A 15,866-nucleotide genomic window follows, 5' to 3' on the forward strand; every position below is an offset into this window, starting at 1 on the left:
GATGCTTCTCATCTCTCCGTTCCTGTCTGTCTGTCCCTGTCTATCCCTTACTCTGACTCTCTGTCTCTGTAAAAAATAAAATTTAAATTAAAAAAAAAAGTTTTAATAAAAAAAAAATGAAACTAACCAGAAAATAACCTTGACCCTCTGTGCACATTTTGGTGAATCAACATATTGAATGATACACCTTTAAAGCTAATGAATATTCAGTTAAGACCCTCTCCTGAGCCCTCCCCTAGGATTCCACCAGCAAAAGATAAAAAGCCTCAAGACAAAGGACCCAGCTGTGCTCTCCAGAGCACAACCATGCCTTTCTCCCTTAGGCCTGTATCTCTGCTCTCTTTTCCTAAACTTTAAGGGTCCCTGAGAGACCTGCAACCAGGGAGCAATGGGCAGTGGCAGCCCACCACAGGCTAACCCCCTGAACCTGTCTCTGAGGACCGCTTTTTCTCTGACTTTTCAGTGAGCTGACAGCAGCGGCACCTTAGCTCATTTCTGCCATTGTGACTTTCACTTCTCAGGGAGTTCATGCAGTCCAGCATGGCCCACTTCTTATAATCTTTGTAGAGAGCCATCGCAGCCCCACCCAGCCCCTCCTGTTGATTCTTCGACCCTAAGCCCTTCCTTTGTCTCACCATCCCCAGCTGTAATAAACACTCTCAAAATCATCTGGGCTCATGTTGTGAAATCTTTCCTGCACGAAGTCAAGAACCCACGCACTACTGGCTGGCCCAGGGCAGACCTGCTCCAGGCCTGTCCCTCCAGTCCCCCATCCTGTCCCGTAAGAGACATAAGCCATTTTTCCAAGGGGCCCACTTGTTTGTTTTAAAGAATGATATTAGAAACCAAGTTTGGGGCACTAGATGTACTTATTGCTACTGGGTGTCATTGCCTCTAGTGTTTCTCAGCTGACAGTAAGGAAATACATGTGACTATATTAATCTGTACATATATACATCTCCACAAATACATGTATATATACACTCTATTAAGCTAAACACGAGTTTATAGTAATAGTCTCAACTCTAATCTAGTAATGTACCATATTTCTCCATGTATAAAATGCACCTTTTTTCGAAAAATTTAGAGTCTAAAAACAGTGGTTGTAGCCTGACCAGGCGGTGGCGCAGTAGATAGAGTGTCGGACTGGGATGCGGAAGGACCCAGGTTCGAGACCCCGAGGTCGCCAACTTGAGCACAGGTTCACCTGGTTTGAGCAAAAAGCTCACCAGTTTGGACCCAAGGTCACTGGTTACTAGGTCTGCTGAAGGCCCACGGTCAAGGCACATATGAGAAAGCAATCAATGAACAACTAAGGTGTCAAAACGAAAAACTGATGATTGATGCTTCTCATCTCTCTCTGTTCCTGTTCTCATCTCTGTCTGTCCCTATCTGTCCTTCTGACTCTCTCTGTCCCTGTAAAAAACAACAACAGTGGTTGTAGATTTTTTTTTACTTGCATTTCTTGCTTTTTCTCGCTTGTTTTTGCACTCATTGTTGAAGACCGATTTGTCATCAGACACAGATGAGGACAAGCTAATGGATGGGAGTTTTGACAGTGATGAGGAGTTGTATGAATTTTATGATGAATAAAACTTGAGTTTATGTAACTTTATGTAGTACTTTTTTTTTCAAATTTTGGGCCTCCAAATTAAGGCGCGTCTAATATATGTGAGCGTCTTAAACATGGGGAAATACGGTAGGTCGTTTTAGCCTTCACTCTTGCTTGTATATAACCTCCCAGTCCAATAGTGAGAAACCGACCTTCCATCATGCGCCCTTCACTTGCCTCGTTGTTCAGTAGACAGTACACATGTATAGTGGTTGCAGATTCCTAATGCCATCTCCTGGGGGAAATGGCTTTATCAACCGGGTGCAGCGCTACCTCTAGTTCCTTTTGCCTTTAGTCTTGCTGACTCCGCTCATTTCTGAGATTATTAGGTCAGCATCATCCCATCCTCTTCAATGAGGCTAGTTCATACATTTATAATACAGTCAGGCTCTTGTCAGTCTCTATGACATCCCTGATCTCCTAATTTATTTTTTTAAATACACATACATTAAAGTTCATTCTTTGTGTTGTGAAGTTCTGTGGGTTTTGACAAACATACTGTGTCATGCACTCACTGTTACAGCATCACGCAAAATAGCTTCACTGCCCTAAAACTCCCCTGTGCTTCAACCTTTCCCCCCTCCTCTCAAACCCCCAGGCCACCACTGATCTCTTTACCATCTTTTTAATTTTGCCTCTTCCATATTTGGTGTTTAAATTTTCCTCTGATGCTGTTTAGTTTTACCAGAGGAATAAATGGATCCCCTAACTCCTCCCAGTGAGCGAGGAGACAGATGCAGACAAATAGCTGTCTGCTGGTGGAAACCAGACGGAAAAAAAGTGGTTCGAGGTCTCCTTGGTCAGCTTGAAGCTTTCACTTTGTGGCCCTGTTTTCAGTCTTGTGCCTCACCCCACTTCTCATGGTGCCTAATGGCCCCAAGTCCAGAGGCTGTCGGTTCAATCTCTCCACAGAATAAACACACAGTCTCCTGCGGGGTGGGGGGTGGCCACTCATTGCTCTAGGTTGAGGGGCACACCTCAGGCCTAACTGCTTTTTTTTTATATATAAATTTTTTAAAAAATTTATTCATTTTAGAGAGGAGAGGGAGAGAGAGAGAGAGAGAAGAGAGACAGAGAGAAGGGGGGAGGAGCTGGAAGCATCAACTCCCATATGTGCCTTGACCAGGCAAGCCCAGGGTTTCAAACCGGCAACCTCAGCATTTCAGGTCGACGCTTTATCCACTGCGCCACCACAGGTCAGGCCCTAACTGCTTTTTTATATAGATATTTGGCCAATTCCTGTTTTGGTTCTATGTGTTGCCTCCCACTTTTCAGAGGTACCTGGGCTTCCAATTCCTGAGCCAAGTTACAAATATCATTGCTCATGCCTCAGCAGAATCATTCTACAGGCTCTTAGGTTTCAGTTTCTTCTGCTAAGCCATTACTTTTTTGTCTGCTTCTATCTTTCAAAATTATGTTAAGATCTCTTATCAATCTCTATGTCATTTCTCTTGTCTGTGTTAGTGGATTTATGCCATATTTAACCAGAAGATTCATTTGCTTTTAGAAGCTTTCTATTTTGTGCAATTGTAATTATAGTTACTGTGAAAAATGTTAAGAGCCACATTTCCTTGTATGACTTGGCTTTCCTTGATATGCATTTTGCCAAAACAGCTCTTAATATACAGTATAGCTGAGATTAAAAAAAATAATTATGTGCACCTGACCACCAGGTGGTGGTGCAGTGGATAGAGTGTTGACCTGATGCTGAGGACCCAGGTTCGAAACCCCAAGGTCACCGGCTTGAGTGCGGGCTCACCCAGCTTGAGCTCAGGGTCACTGGCTTGAGCATGGGATCACAGACATGACCCCATGGTTGCTGGCTTGAGCAAGGGGGGTCATTGGCTCGGCTGGAGCCTGCCAGTCAAGGCACATATGAGAAATCAATCAATGAATAACTAAAGTGCCACAACTATGAGTTGATGCTTCTCACCTTTCTCCCTTCCTGTCTCTCTCTAAATACTAAATTAAAAAAATAATAATTATGTGCAACTGATATCCTCATGAGTGTTCCCTGTCTTTTCTTGGGTCAGGAATAAACCTATAAGAAATTATCAATAAGCCCTGGCTGGGTAGCTCAGTTGGTTAGAGTGTCATCTTGAAATACCAACATTGTGGGTTCCATCTCGTCAGGGCACATATGGGAAGCAACTAATGAATGTGTAAATAAGTGGAACAATAAAAATCATGCTTTCCACTTTCCTCTCTCTAAAATCAATTAATGAATTTTTTTAAAATGACAAAAGATCAGTCGAGTTCTTTTGAAACTTGCTGTTAACATTTCTGCTTCATTTGTGGTTGCTGCCGTGGAGACACTGGAGTAACGGTCACTACTGGCAGGATTTGGAAGTTTCTACACTTACTTGCTTTCATGAAAGTTTGCTTTCTGACACTGTCTTTCTCATTCTTTTGCAGCAAATGGAATACCAGCAGGTCGGACTGATTTATATATATTATGGACGACTTAACTTAGGACTTACTGTGAAAAAGAATATGAGAGAGAATTCAGCTCTGTTTCCTTTAGTAACAGGAAAAGAATATTTATAAAATTTCCAACTGTTCCTATAATTTCAGTAAGTGGAACTGGTACCTTCTAATGGTTTATGGTTCTGTTTTACTGAATGCATTGAAAGGGCTGCATGCGTTTTCTCGTCCTAAGGGGCCAAATGGGATGAGATGAAATAGCAGTTTTAATCAGGGGTCCTCAGCTAGGTGAAGGCTTAGAGAGATGCTGTTAGCATGCATTGTGGACCACATGGCTGCCCTTACGTGAGCTCATTTACTTTCATTCTTATAGTGGCCACTGAGCTAGCTATGAACCCTTTACAGATATGAACTTAGAGCCCTCTTCTTTAGTGAGGGCAAGCCAAAGTGGGAACCCAGGGTCTGTGCTCTTGGCACTGTGCTGCCAGCTTTGGGCTGGGTGCCCCAGCTTAGGACCATGCTTCTCCTGTGCTTAGCTTCCAGGCTGTGAGAGCCAGTGTAGCCCAGGGATGGAGCCTGGGCTCCGAAGCTGCACTTCCCACGTTTAAATGCCTATTCCACCCTGTGCCAGTTGGCTTCTGCCTTAGTTTCTTTGTTTGTAAAATGGAGGGAGTGGTAGTGGCTGTGGCAGTTAATATTGTAAAATACCTAGTAAACACTATCCAGTGTTTATTAAATAAATGAGTAAATTCTGTCGGACATGTAGTCCCTTCACGTGCTCAGTACTTAAAGGAAAGCAAATACTTTCTTTAGGCCTTACCAAAGGGAGAACTTTGTGGACACGGCTGTGTATAGAGATGAGAGTGTTTCCCTTCCTGCATGGACGATTTGGGGCAGATGGCTAATACACTTGAGCTAAAATGTCACTTGGCAGTGCCAACCGTCCCCTAGGTCTTAAGCAAAATCCAAGACATGCTTACACCCAGATATCCTTCTGCAGCTACATGGAGCTTTAATAAGAGTGAAAAATTCCAATGGTCGGACAGAAATACTAAGACAAGAAATGGTAAAATAATTGAATTACTTTGTCATTATTCTATGAAGTGAGGCGGCTAAGCTAGTTGACTCCAAATGCATGTAGCCTTCATAATCATTAAGCTTCCCGATTTAGTAGGGTAACTCAGACCTTTGTCATGTAGATGCTGATCTGCTTAGACAAAAAGTGGAATGATATAACAAATAGAAATCCTCTGGTGTCGTTCGCCTCGTTAAAATTCCAAAGGCCGCCTATCTGGTGCCCACAGCAACCGTGAGATTGCAGAGGCCTCTGATTGTACTTGTTTCCTTCTGTCCACTGGCCTTTGTGACTTGTTAAGCCTGTGTTGAATAAATCGGTGAGTTGGTGCTATACTGTACCTCAGAAGTTACTCTTTAAATGGAGGATTTAAGACAAGTGCCATTATCATTTACGGGCAGGTGACCTGCCTTGGTATGTTTCTCGCAGCCTGTGGAGACTCAGGCACAGCACGCCTATTTCAGAATACAAATGATTCCACATATTTGGAGAACTGAATAGTTTCAACACTAAAGGTTAACTTTTGTTTGCTCTAATAATAGACAAAGTAATGGAGCTAAAAGAGGGTTCATGGTCTGAGGGGTAAACAGACTGAAAGGATTGTTTTTCTCAATCTGGGAGACCCTGTCTAACATTTATTTCTCAGATATCAATCTAGAAAAGTATCTGGAGTAACTTTAATCAAGTACTGCAGGCTTAAGTTAGGCTTCCGGCGGCTGATCCACACGACAGATGGCTAAAGACCACTGATGAGAGAATCAGTGGCTTCTGGAGAGACAGCTGTTGAAGGTGCTCTCACCAGGCCATTGCTTATAATCATTCTGATTAATGAGATTATGCAGTAGAAAAGCAAACAAAGTTGAGGTTGCTAAGCAGACCAAGAAAACATTTCCTTCCTTCCATTGAAGAGGAGGTGTAGTGTAGGAGGTGAAGGTGTCCAGCTGGTCTTATTACATCTGGTCAGCTGCTAATTTTAGGAAGCATTTCATTAGGATTTGGGAAGTGTGGTCATGAATTCCTTCATTTGCCTTTTTCCTCCATTGGGAAGACTCTGTTGAAGTGATAAATCTAAACTTAGTTTTCTGAGTAGTTGGAATTCTTTTTTTTTTTAATTTTTATTTTTTTATTTATTTTAGAGGAGACAGAGAGAGAGAGAGAGAGAGAGAGAAAGAGAGAGAGAGAGAGAAAGGGGGAGGACCAGGAAGCATCAACTCCCACATGTCCCCTGACTGGGTAAGCCCAGGGCTTCGAACCGGCGACCTTAGCGTTCCAGATCTATGCTTTATCCACTGCGCCACCACAGGTCAGGCCTGGAATTCTTGATAATAAGCCAGCAGAATGCTGCTGCTACTAATAGTTATTAATTGAGCATTTATCGCCAGGAGAAAGAATAGAGGCAATATTACAGAGTGATGGGATTCAGCCGATTCACACTTATTCAGCAGAACCAATTCCTAACTTTTTGTTGAGTTTGGTGAACTGGTTGTTAAAATGACTCTTGTAATCAGCATTCTCTCTAAGGTGGGTGCCTGGGCAGCTGCCCAATGTGGAAATCACAAATTTACATTCTTTACTCTTTTTTAACGTTCATCTGTGCAACAGCATATTTTCTTTCTTTCTTTCTTTCTTTCTTTCTTTCTTTCTTTCTTTCTTTCTTTCTTTCTTTCTTTCTTTCTTAGCAAGAGAGACAGAGGCAGAGAGAGGGACAGTCAGGAAGGGAGAGAGATAAGAAGCATCAATTCTTCGATGTGGCACCTTAGTTGTTCATTGATTGCTTTCTCATATGTACCTTGACCGAAGGGGGGGGGCTTCCAGCAGAGCGAGTGACCTCTTGCTCAAGTCAGTGACCTTGGGCTTCATGCCAGCAACTTTTGGGCTTTAAGCCAGCAACCATGGGGTCATGTCTATAATCCCACGCTCAAGCCAGCAACCTTGGGGTTTAGAACCTGGGTCCTCTGCTTCCCAGTTTGACTTTCTATCTTCTGCGCCACCACCTGGTCAGGTACAGAAGCATATTCTTAGCGCCCAACATAGTAATGCTCATTCCGTTAATAGGTGAAAAAAACTGTAAGTGAGGACCACAATCAAGAAGCAATATGGAGCCTGACTTCTTGTGGGCAGTGGATAAAGCATAGATCTGGAACACTGAGGTCACTGGTTTGAAACCCTGAGCTTCCCTGGTCAAGGCACATATGGGAGTTGATGCTTCCTGCTCCTCCCCCCTTCTCTCTCCTCTCTAAAATGAATAAAGTCTTAAGAAAAAAGAAGCAATATGGAAATACCTTAAATAACAGGTTTATTGTTTTTTGTCAGGTATTAATATTTTTTTAATATTTTAAAACTTTCTCTTTTTTTAACTTATTTTTATTAATTTTAATGCAGTGACATTGATAAATCAGGGTACATATGTTCCGAGAAAACATCTCCAGATTATTTTGACCTTTGATTATGCTGCATACCCCTCACCCAAAGTCAAATTGTCTTCTGTCACCTCTATCTGGTTTTCTTTGTGCCCCTACCCTCCCTTACCCCTCCCTCTCCTTCCTCGCCCCCTCCCCACCCCTCCACCCCATTCCCTGTTACCATCACATTCTTGTTCACATCTCTGAGTCTTATTTTTATGTCCCATCTATGCATGGGTTCATATATTTCTTAGTTTTTTCTGATTTACTTATTTCACTCCTTATAATGCTATCAAGGTTCATCCATGTTATTGTAAATGATCCGATGTCATCATTTCTTATGGTTGAGTAGTATTCCATAGTATATATGTACCAAAGCTTTTCTTTTTTTTGCATTTTTCCAAAGCTGGAAACAGGGAGGCAGACTCATGCATGCACCCGACTGGGATCCACCCAGCATGCCCACCAGGGGGTGATGCTCTGCCCCTCTGGGGTGTCGCTCTGCTGCAACCAGAGCCATCCTAGCGCCTGAGGCAGAGGCCACAGAGCCATCCTCAGCGCCCGGGCCATCTTTGCTCCAATGGAGCCTTGGCTGCAGGAGGGGAAGAGAGAGACAGAGAGGAAAGAGAGGGGGAGGGGTAGAGATGCAGATGGGCACTTCTCCTGTGTGCCCTGGCCGGGAATCGAACCCAGGACTCCTGCACACCAGGCCGATGCTCTACCACTGAGCCAACCAGCCAGGGCCTGTACCAAAGCTTCTTAATCCACTCGTCCTCTGACGGACCCTTGGGCTGTTTCCAGACCTTCGCTATTGTGAACAATGCTGCCAAAAACATGGGGGTGCATTTCTCCTTTTGGAGCCTTTCTATGGTGTTCTTGGGGTATATTCCTAAAAGTGGGATGGCTGGGTCAAAAGGCAGTTCAATTTTCAATTTTTTGAGGAATCTCCATATGTTTTCCACAGAGGCTGCACCAGTCTGCATTCCCACCAGCAGTGCAGGAGGGTTCCCTTTTCTCCACATCCTCACCAGCACTTATTCTGTGTTGTTTTGTTGATGAGCGCCATTCTGACCGGTGTGAGGTGATATCCCACTCTTTCTTATAACATAATCTAGTTTTGTGTACCTCTTTTATTATTCTTATTTAAGTATTAAATGCCTGAAATAATAAACTACCTTTCAGTATATAATTTTTTTATACTTAAAACGATCATTAGGGCAGAGAACCAGTTGTTAAATTATTTGTATCCCACCTCTGATATTATGTATTAGTTAAGAGCTGAGCCCAGGTATTGAACTCATGAGTTTGAATCCTCAGTGTATCATTCACAAGCTTTGCAATTTTGAGTAAGTCACTTAACCTTTCTGGGCCTCAGTTTTCTCCTCTAAAATATGCAGATAGTAAGTGCTCCATCCAGGTTAGCTGCCTGTTGCTAACACCATTGTTATTGTTATTGATTTCATTAGCTGACCAATGACTGGGAAGAGAGCAGGGTCTATCCCCACACACTGGTCCCTTTCTGGGTCTTTCTCTTATCAGGTGTGATGAGTGAGATAGCCAGGTGAGTGTAGCAGATAACTTAGTGGCATGAGACGTTTCCCATCTGTAACTTTATTTTATTTTTTTAAATTTTATTTATTCATTTTAGAAAGGAGAGAGAGAGAGAGAGAGAAGGGGGGAGGAGCAGGAAGCATCAACTCGCATATGTGCCTTGACCAGGCAAGCCCAGGGTTTCGAACCGGCGACCTCAGCATTTCCAGGTCGACACTTTATCCACTGCGCCACCACAGGTCAGGCCCATCTGTAACTTTAATTTTTCTCTCCAGCAGCAGCTTCCCAGTGAGTACTACTGGTGACTTCTGTTCATTCTTTCTCTTGCATATTTTTTTCTGGGTCACTACCTATGAAATCAAGGTTTTCCGGCTTAACATTGTGAATAGATAAACCTTAATCGATTCTTTTCCACTACCACGGACTATTAGCTAAGAGACCTGGTCTATCACAAATGGAGGAATGTGTTCCAACATTCTTAAAATCTCCCCACCAGGCAATGTTTGGTTTAATTAAGACAGCGCTGCAGAGGAGCAGGGGGTCATAGAGTTAGTTATACTGCAGGGCTGAGGAGACAAGAGCTGAAGAGAAAAGCCAGAAAGTGGACATTTGCAGAACACTCAGCTGGTTGAAAGTTGGTATTGTTTAACATCCAACTTCTCAGAAGATTTTCCTTGGCTGAGTGGGCTTGGTGGAGCGCTAGCTTGTGAGTGTTGCTTAGCAACGAGACTTTGTGTCACCAGTCTCAGTCCTGCTACCCATCCCCGGCCTTCCCTCCACCAGCCCTCAGCTGCCAACCGGAGCCTCCTATTAGACAATCAAGTGTGCTGGAGGGAGGGACCAGAGAGGGGTTGAAGTTTAATCATTGAACTAAGCAGCCTGGAAGTATTTAATCTGTAGCACCTAGTTCCCTGGAGGCCTCCGCTCCTGAGCTAGGGTGGGACTAGACACCGCACAGAAATCTCTGTCTCGGGAGAAACCAAACTTGGGGAAAATGTTCGCTGTACACTTGATGGCATTTTACTTCACCAAGCTGAAGGAGGATCAGATCAAGAAGGTAAGGACTCAGGAGGCTGAGATGTCTTCACTGACAAATCTGAGGCCCTGCCTACATTCACAAGGATTTAAGAGAGTTTATGAGAAAATGTAGCGAGCCCCGGCCAGATGGCTTAGCTGGTTAGACTGAGCTTTGCCCCGATATGCAAAGATTGTGGGTTTGATCCCCCGTCAGGGCACATAAAGAAATAGATGGTTTCTGTCTTTCTCTCAATAAATTTAAAAAAAAAAAAAACTTTTTTAAAGAAAAGAAAACATACAGGGAGCTCTGGATCAGTAAATACTCAAAGAAGGGAAGAGGAAGTAAGTCTCCCACAGGCTGGACATTGCATACTGTCCTGAGACCTTGAATTTCACTCAGAACTTCCTGGCAGATATCACATGGGAAGGGGATAAGGACAAAGTCTTTAGAAAGCGGTTCAATTGTTTGAGGTAAGGGATGTTTGGGGGGAAGGGTAAAAGGAGAGGCGAGTCATTTCAGAAGAAATGTTGAGAACTTACAAAGCAATTTGCATGATTTTTCATGTGCTTGGAAGAATGTGAATATGGCACCAAAGGGATGTGAGTCTTAATAATGTACAATAATCTAAGTTCTTATTATTTGCTTGTGCTGTTTGCCAGTGGTATTCTATTAATGGTGTGCATTATTTTGCCACTCTGTCCAAGAAACTTTCCTACAAAATTCATTCCGAAGTAGGGTGGTTAAAAGTTGCCAAGGCTCAGCCAGGAGCCATCAGCATTCTCCTAGCAGCCTGGAGTGAACCCAGCCTGCCACTGCAGCCCTTCTAGCCACACCACCTCCAGGAAGTCCTCCCAGCAGGTGGACTTATCCAAGGTCACCCAGGTACTTAAGGTGGTGCTGGTATGCTGAAGACCCCTACTCCTGCATTCTTTCCATTGTACCATGATGCCTCTGGGCTTCTCAAAATCAGAGTGTTGGGTCAGAGGGTTATAGAAAATCTGAAAATATAAATCCATCAGATCAAACCTGCCTTAATTTCCATTGGTTGGTTAGATTCAGAGCCCTTTACTGGCCTCTTAAGGAGGTGGGAAGGTGCAGTGCTTGCTTAGTGAAGATGAAACCTGCAGAGTCTCTCCAGCCCCCGGGGGGGGGAGTCCTTGGAACTGTGACACCTGTGGTTCTGCAGATTGGTTTCTGCTCCTGGGCCTCTTTCTGGTGTAACCTTTTGTTACCCCTAGAATCAGGCAGATAGATACCTTGGTTCTTTAGCGTCGGTACAGGATCAGGAGTCCCCTTTGACTGGAAATGCCGCCTCCCCTGACCTCTTCCAAGTTCTTCTGGCTGAAGGGTCAGCCTTTGCCCAGGCCTGAAGTGGCCCGTTCCTCTCCCTGTGGGAGGCACAGAAGCTTGTCAGTGAGCTGAGAAGGGATAGCCAGGAGCACCTTGTAGCCACCTTAAACAAGTAACCCAACAAGTACCTGGAGTGGTAAGGGAGGCTGCTTTATGGGTTGCTGGGATGAGTCACAGGTTCCGGGAACACTGGCTTCTTCACTCCTCCAGGTGGTGAAACACTCCTGGCCCAGAGGCACAGGCCCCTTCTCCCTCCTCAGAGCCCGTGCTTGCCGTCTCCAGGCTACCAGGATCCTGAGCCACCATTGCCTGCTAAGGGTGCTATGCAAACCCTAGAATGATTTTTAAAAAACTCCCTATGCCAACATTAAAACAAAAACAAAATAAAACTTGAAGGAAAGAAAGATGAAAGGAAGGAAGAGAGGGAGAGAAGAAACTACTCTGACGGCTTCAATATATTGACATTATTTGACCTATTGATAACATTGGGCTGGGCCTGGTCACTGACCTGTAGAATGTTCCCTCATAAGGGAAGGACTGGCTAGGCTTTCAAAGTGTCCTTTTTACAGTTTAGAAAGTTAACGTTAGGAAAAGTGGCAATGCTGTCTTTAATCCCACCCTCACCGTCCTATCTGCGGCGTGCAAGGCCTCATGGACCTTTCACAGTGTGTGTTTCTGCAGTGACGTTGCACACACGGTGCTGAACTTTGGTCTGTGCCTGTGGTTATGTTATAGCCACTTGTGAACATTTCTTTACCTCTTTATAATTATTTTGATACTTTCCTAATAGTCAATCAAATTGGATATGCCATAACTTCACTTTTTCCTTTTGTTGGACAGGCTACTTTCAAGACCATTGTTTTAACAGTTAAAAATTGCCATAATAAACTTGGTACGTAGTTAATGTTCTCCACCTCTGGGATAATTTCCTCAGGATGGAGTCCCAGAAGTGATATCACTGGGTCAAAGGGTTGAACCTTTTTATGACCCTTCATTCATAATACAGGACCTTTGATCTACGTGATCACTAAAGTCCCTTGCAGCTCCCACAGCTGTAATTCTGGAAGTGCTGAGTGTACGTTTTAAAATTTGCTCTTCACATGTTAAACATGCAGCTTGCTGGCTCTTTTGTTTAGAAGAAGACATGCGTACGATTTGTGAGTCGCTCCAAAAGGAGGCTTGTTATCTGCAACTGAAGTGCCCTCCTTAGTACCTGCAACACGTGTGCCTGGTTACACTGGCCCAGAATCACCTTTCTGAGTCTAAAATATATGGATTTCCCCCCATTCTATGTTTCATTCTTCCCTTCTAGCTACTGTACCGGCTGCTGTGGAAGAGACAGAGAATAAATAAGAAACTGTTCCTAAGTTGACATTCTTTTTGTCCTGACTTTAACTTATTGGAACAGCAGGAGTAACCCAAAGTCCTGAATGACTGTTAAACTGCCACCCGCAAATGACCCTAACAGGCCCTGAAAACCATGACTTACCCAGAAGGGAGCCCAGAGAGGTTCTCTGGGGCCAGGTGGAAGGCCCTCTGGGAGGGACTTGGGGGATAAAGGGACAAGCTTAGTTTCCATGCAGCACGTCTCACCCTTCCCGAGCCCCAGTTACTTGGGTCACGTCCCTTGCGTTGGTTTTCTCTGTGTGCGTGGCACTGCCAACCAATTAGGCATAAACAGACTCAGGGTGAATGGAAGTGCTTAATGAAGCATGCACTGGTTCCGTCCTACCATCTTCTCAAACATGCTGAAAGCCCAATTGTCCTGTTTTGTTAATGGCTCTTTGATGGTTTTCTGGCCTCTCTTTGGCCCTAAGTCCCTGGAGCTATTTCACTGGTTTGGGTCTCTGTATTGGCCCCAACTGAGCTGGAATGCCTGCCCTCTGGGGTTGGCTGATGGTGGGGCATCTATCCTATGATGAAGGTCACATGAGCCCTGCATTGTGATATAATTTGTAGACTGCAGTGCGTGTTCTCAGCTTTGGATAAAAGCGTGGGACAGCAATTCCTCCAGGAACGTGCTGGGGTCCAGTCTTGTGATGTGGAGGGACAGAGAGGCCACTCAGTATACAGAGTAAGGGTGGCAAATACAAAGTGCTTATGACACTGTCCCTCTTCCTGCCCCGCTCAATAAGCCATCCCAGTGAACCCTGGGAATCCAGGCTGCCTCCACCAAATGATTAGCATGAGGGGGAGGGTGCTGCTCTGCCATCTTTTTTTTTTTTTTTTTCAGAGACAGAGAGAGGGATAGATAGGGACAGACAGACAGGAACGGAGAGAGATGAGAAGCATCAATCAACAGTTTTTTGTTGTGACACCTTAGTTGTTCATTGATTGCTTTCTCATATATGCCTTGACCATGGGCCTTCAGCAGACCGAGTAACCCCTTGCTCAAGCCAGCGACCTTGGGTTCAAGCTGATGAGCTTTGCTCAAACCAGATGAGCCTGCGCTCAAGCTGGCGACCTCAGGGTCTCGAACCTGGGTCCTTTGTGGGACCCTGAGCTTCATTGTGGGAGTGGGAATTTTCAGCTTGACTGGAGGGCAAGTGTCCCCAGCAACTAAAGCTGGTCACCCGGTGTCTTTGCAGGTGGACAGGTTCCTGTATCACATGCGGCTCTCCGATGAGACCCTTGTGGAGATCATGACGCGGTTTCAGGCGGAAATGCAGAGGGGCCTGGGGAAGGACACCAACCCCACAGCCTCAGTGAAGATGCTGCCCACCTTCGTCAGGGCCATTCCAGATGGCTCCGGTGAGTGGGGCTGGGCTCTTCCAGAGACTCTACCCCCCGGCTCCTCCTTGGCTGAGGGGTACCTGAAGTTTGCTCCTGTACATTGGCTGACCTCTCCAACCCTCTCTTTGCATCACCCACCTCTGACTCTCTAAACTTTAGTCATACTCAATACCAAAAGTTTTGAACCAAAATTCCAATGCACCTTGCTTTTTCTCTGCCCACCTTGGCCCCATACATTCTGTTCCCTCTCCTGCTGTAACATCTCAACACTCTTGCCCTAGTCAGGCCCAAGTTATCTTTTTTCTTTTTCTTTTTTTTAAAGAGACAGAGAGAGAGTCAAAGAGAGGGATAGATAGGGACAGACAGACAGGAACGAAGAGAGATGAGAAGCATCAATCATCAGTTTTTTGTTGTGACACCTTAGTTGTTCATTGATTGCTTTCTCATATGTGCCTTGACCACGGGCCTTCAGCAGACCGAGGAACCCCTTGTCGAGCCAGCGACCTTGGGCTCAAGCTGGTGAGCTTTGCTCAAACCAGATAAGCCTGTGCTCAAGCTGGCGACCTCGTGGTCTCGAACCTGGATCCTCCACATCCCAGTCTGATGCTCTATCCACTGTGCCACCGCCTGGTCAGGCCCAAATTACCTTTTGCTCTCAGTGTAGAGATCACTGCCTCCATCTGGGAAGCATCCCCATGCTGGGTTAGATGCTTGTCAGAGCACTTGCCACCCGCTGTGTGTGAGTCTCCCCGCATTCTGAGTGCCCAGCATAGCGCCTGATGTATACTAGGCCCTGAAATATTTGTTGAATGCATAATACATGGCATTTCATGCCTAGGTATCTAGAGTCTAGGCTAGTAGTAAATAGCAGAAGGTAGCATGATATAGTAGAAAGAATATTAAATGATAATATTTAAGAAACCTGGGTTCTAGGCACAATTCTGTCACTTCTCAGTGGCAAAATATATAGTTTTAGTTTCTCTATCTGTAAAATGGGAGAGTTGGCCTGTGTTATTACTTTTCTAAGTCCACTGTGATAAATCACTTCATACGTAGCAGCTGGAACCAACACAAATGTATTCTTTTACAGCTGTGGAGTCAGAGGGTGAGTGGGTCTCACTGGGCCATAGTGAAGGTGTGGGCGGGGCTGCCCCTCCTCCTGTGGGGAGGAGCCTGGCTCCTTGCCTTCTACAGCTTCTAGAGGCTGTTTGTATTCCTTGGCTCAAGCCTCTTTCCATCTCCAAGTCAGCAGTGAAGCATCTTCAAATATCTCTCTGTTGTCATAAATGTCACTATGTCATCATTTCTTATGGCTGAGTAGTATTTCTTTGTGTATATGTACCACATCTTCTTTATCCAGTCATCTATTGAAGGACACCTTGGTTGTTTCCATGTCTAGGCCACCGTGAATAATGCTGTGACGAATATGGGGGTACATTGTCTTTGTGTACCAATGTTTATGAGTTTTGGGGGTAGATATCACCCTATTAAATTTAATTTCTAAAATATATATATCTGACTCTCACCTTTCTGCCTCTTCCACATTTAACGAAACTGATTTACCTTATGCCTGTTCAGATAATCCACAGTAATCTTCCAACCTCGAGTTCAACCAATGAGCAAGTTTGATTCCATCTGCAACCTTAATTCTCTCTTACCATGCTAACATATTCACAGGATCTGGGGATTAGGATGTGGGCA

General features: G+C 44.6%; 1 protein-coding gene across 4 annotated transcripts in view; it reads left to right on the forward strand.

The window, feature by feature from the left end:
- The first annotated feature begins 9,944 nt into the window (after positions 1 to 9,944).
- The window catches only part of HKDC1 (hexokinase domain containing 1), a 60,246-nt gene continuing 54,324 nt past the window's right edge, over positions 9,945 to 15,866 (forward strand). For 3 of the 4 annotated variants that reach the window (XR_010727011.1, XM_066242061.1, XM_066242062.1), the window contains exons 1-2: positions 9,945 to 10,121; positions 14,021 to 14,183. Coding sequence is in view for 3 of the 4 variants with exons in the window: in XM_066242061.1 (XP_066098158.1) it covers positions 10,059 to 10,121; positions 14,021 to 14,183 (226 nt within the window). In the remaining variant the exon portion in view is untranslated. Of the gene's footprint in view, positions 10,122 to 13,440; positions 13,507 to 14,020; positions 14,184 to 15,866 lie in introns of those variants that run through there. The other variant, XM_066242063.1, reaches the window with a different exon arrangement.

The sequence above is a fragment of the Saccopteryx bilineata genome, chromosome 9 (assembly GCF_036850765.1).
Source record: "Saccopteryx bilineata isolate mSacBil1 chromosome 9, mSacBil1_pri_phased_curated, whole genome shotgun sequence".
Taxonomy (NCBI): Eukaryota; Metazoa; Chordata; class Mammalia; order Chiroptera; family Emballonuridae; genus Saccopteryx; species Saccopteryx bilineata.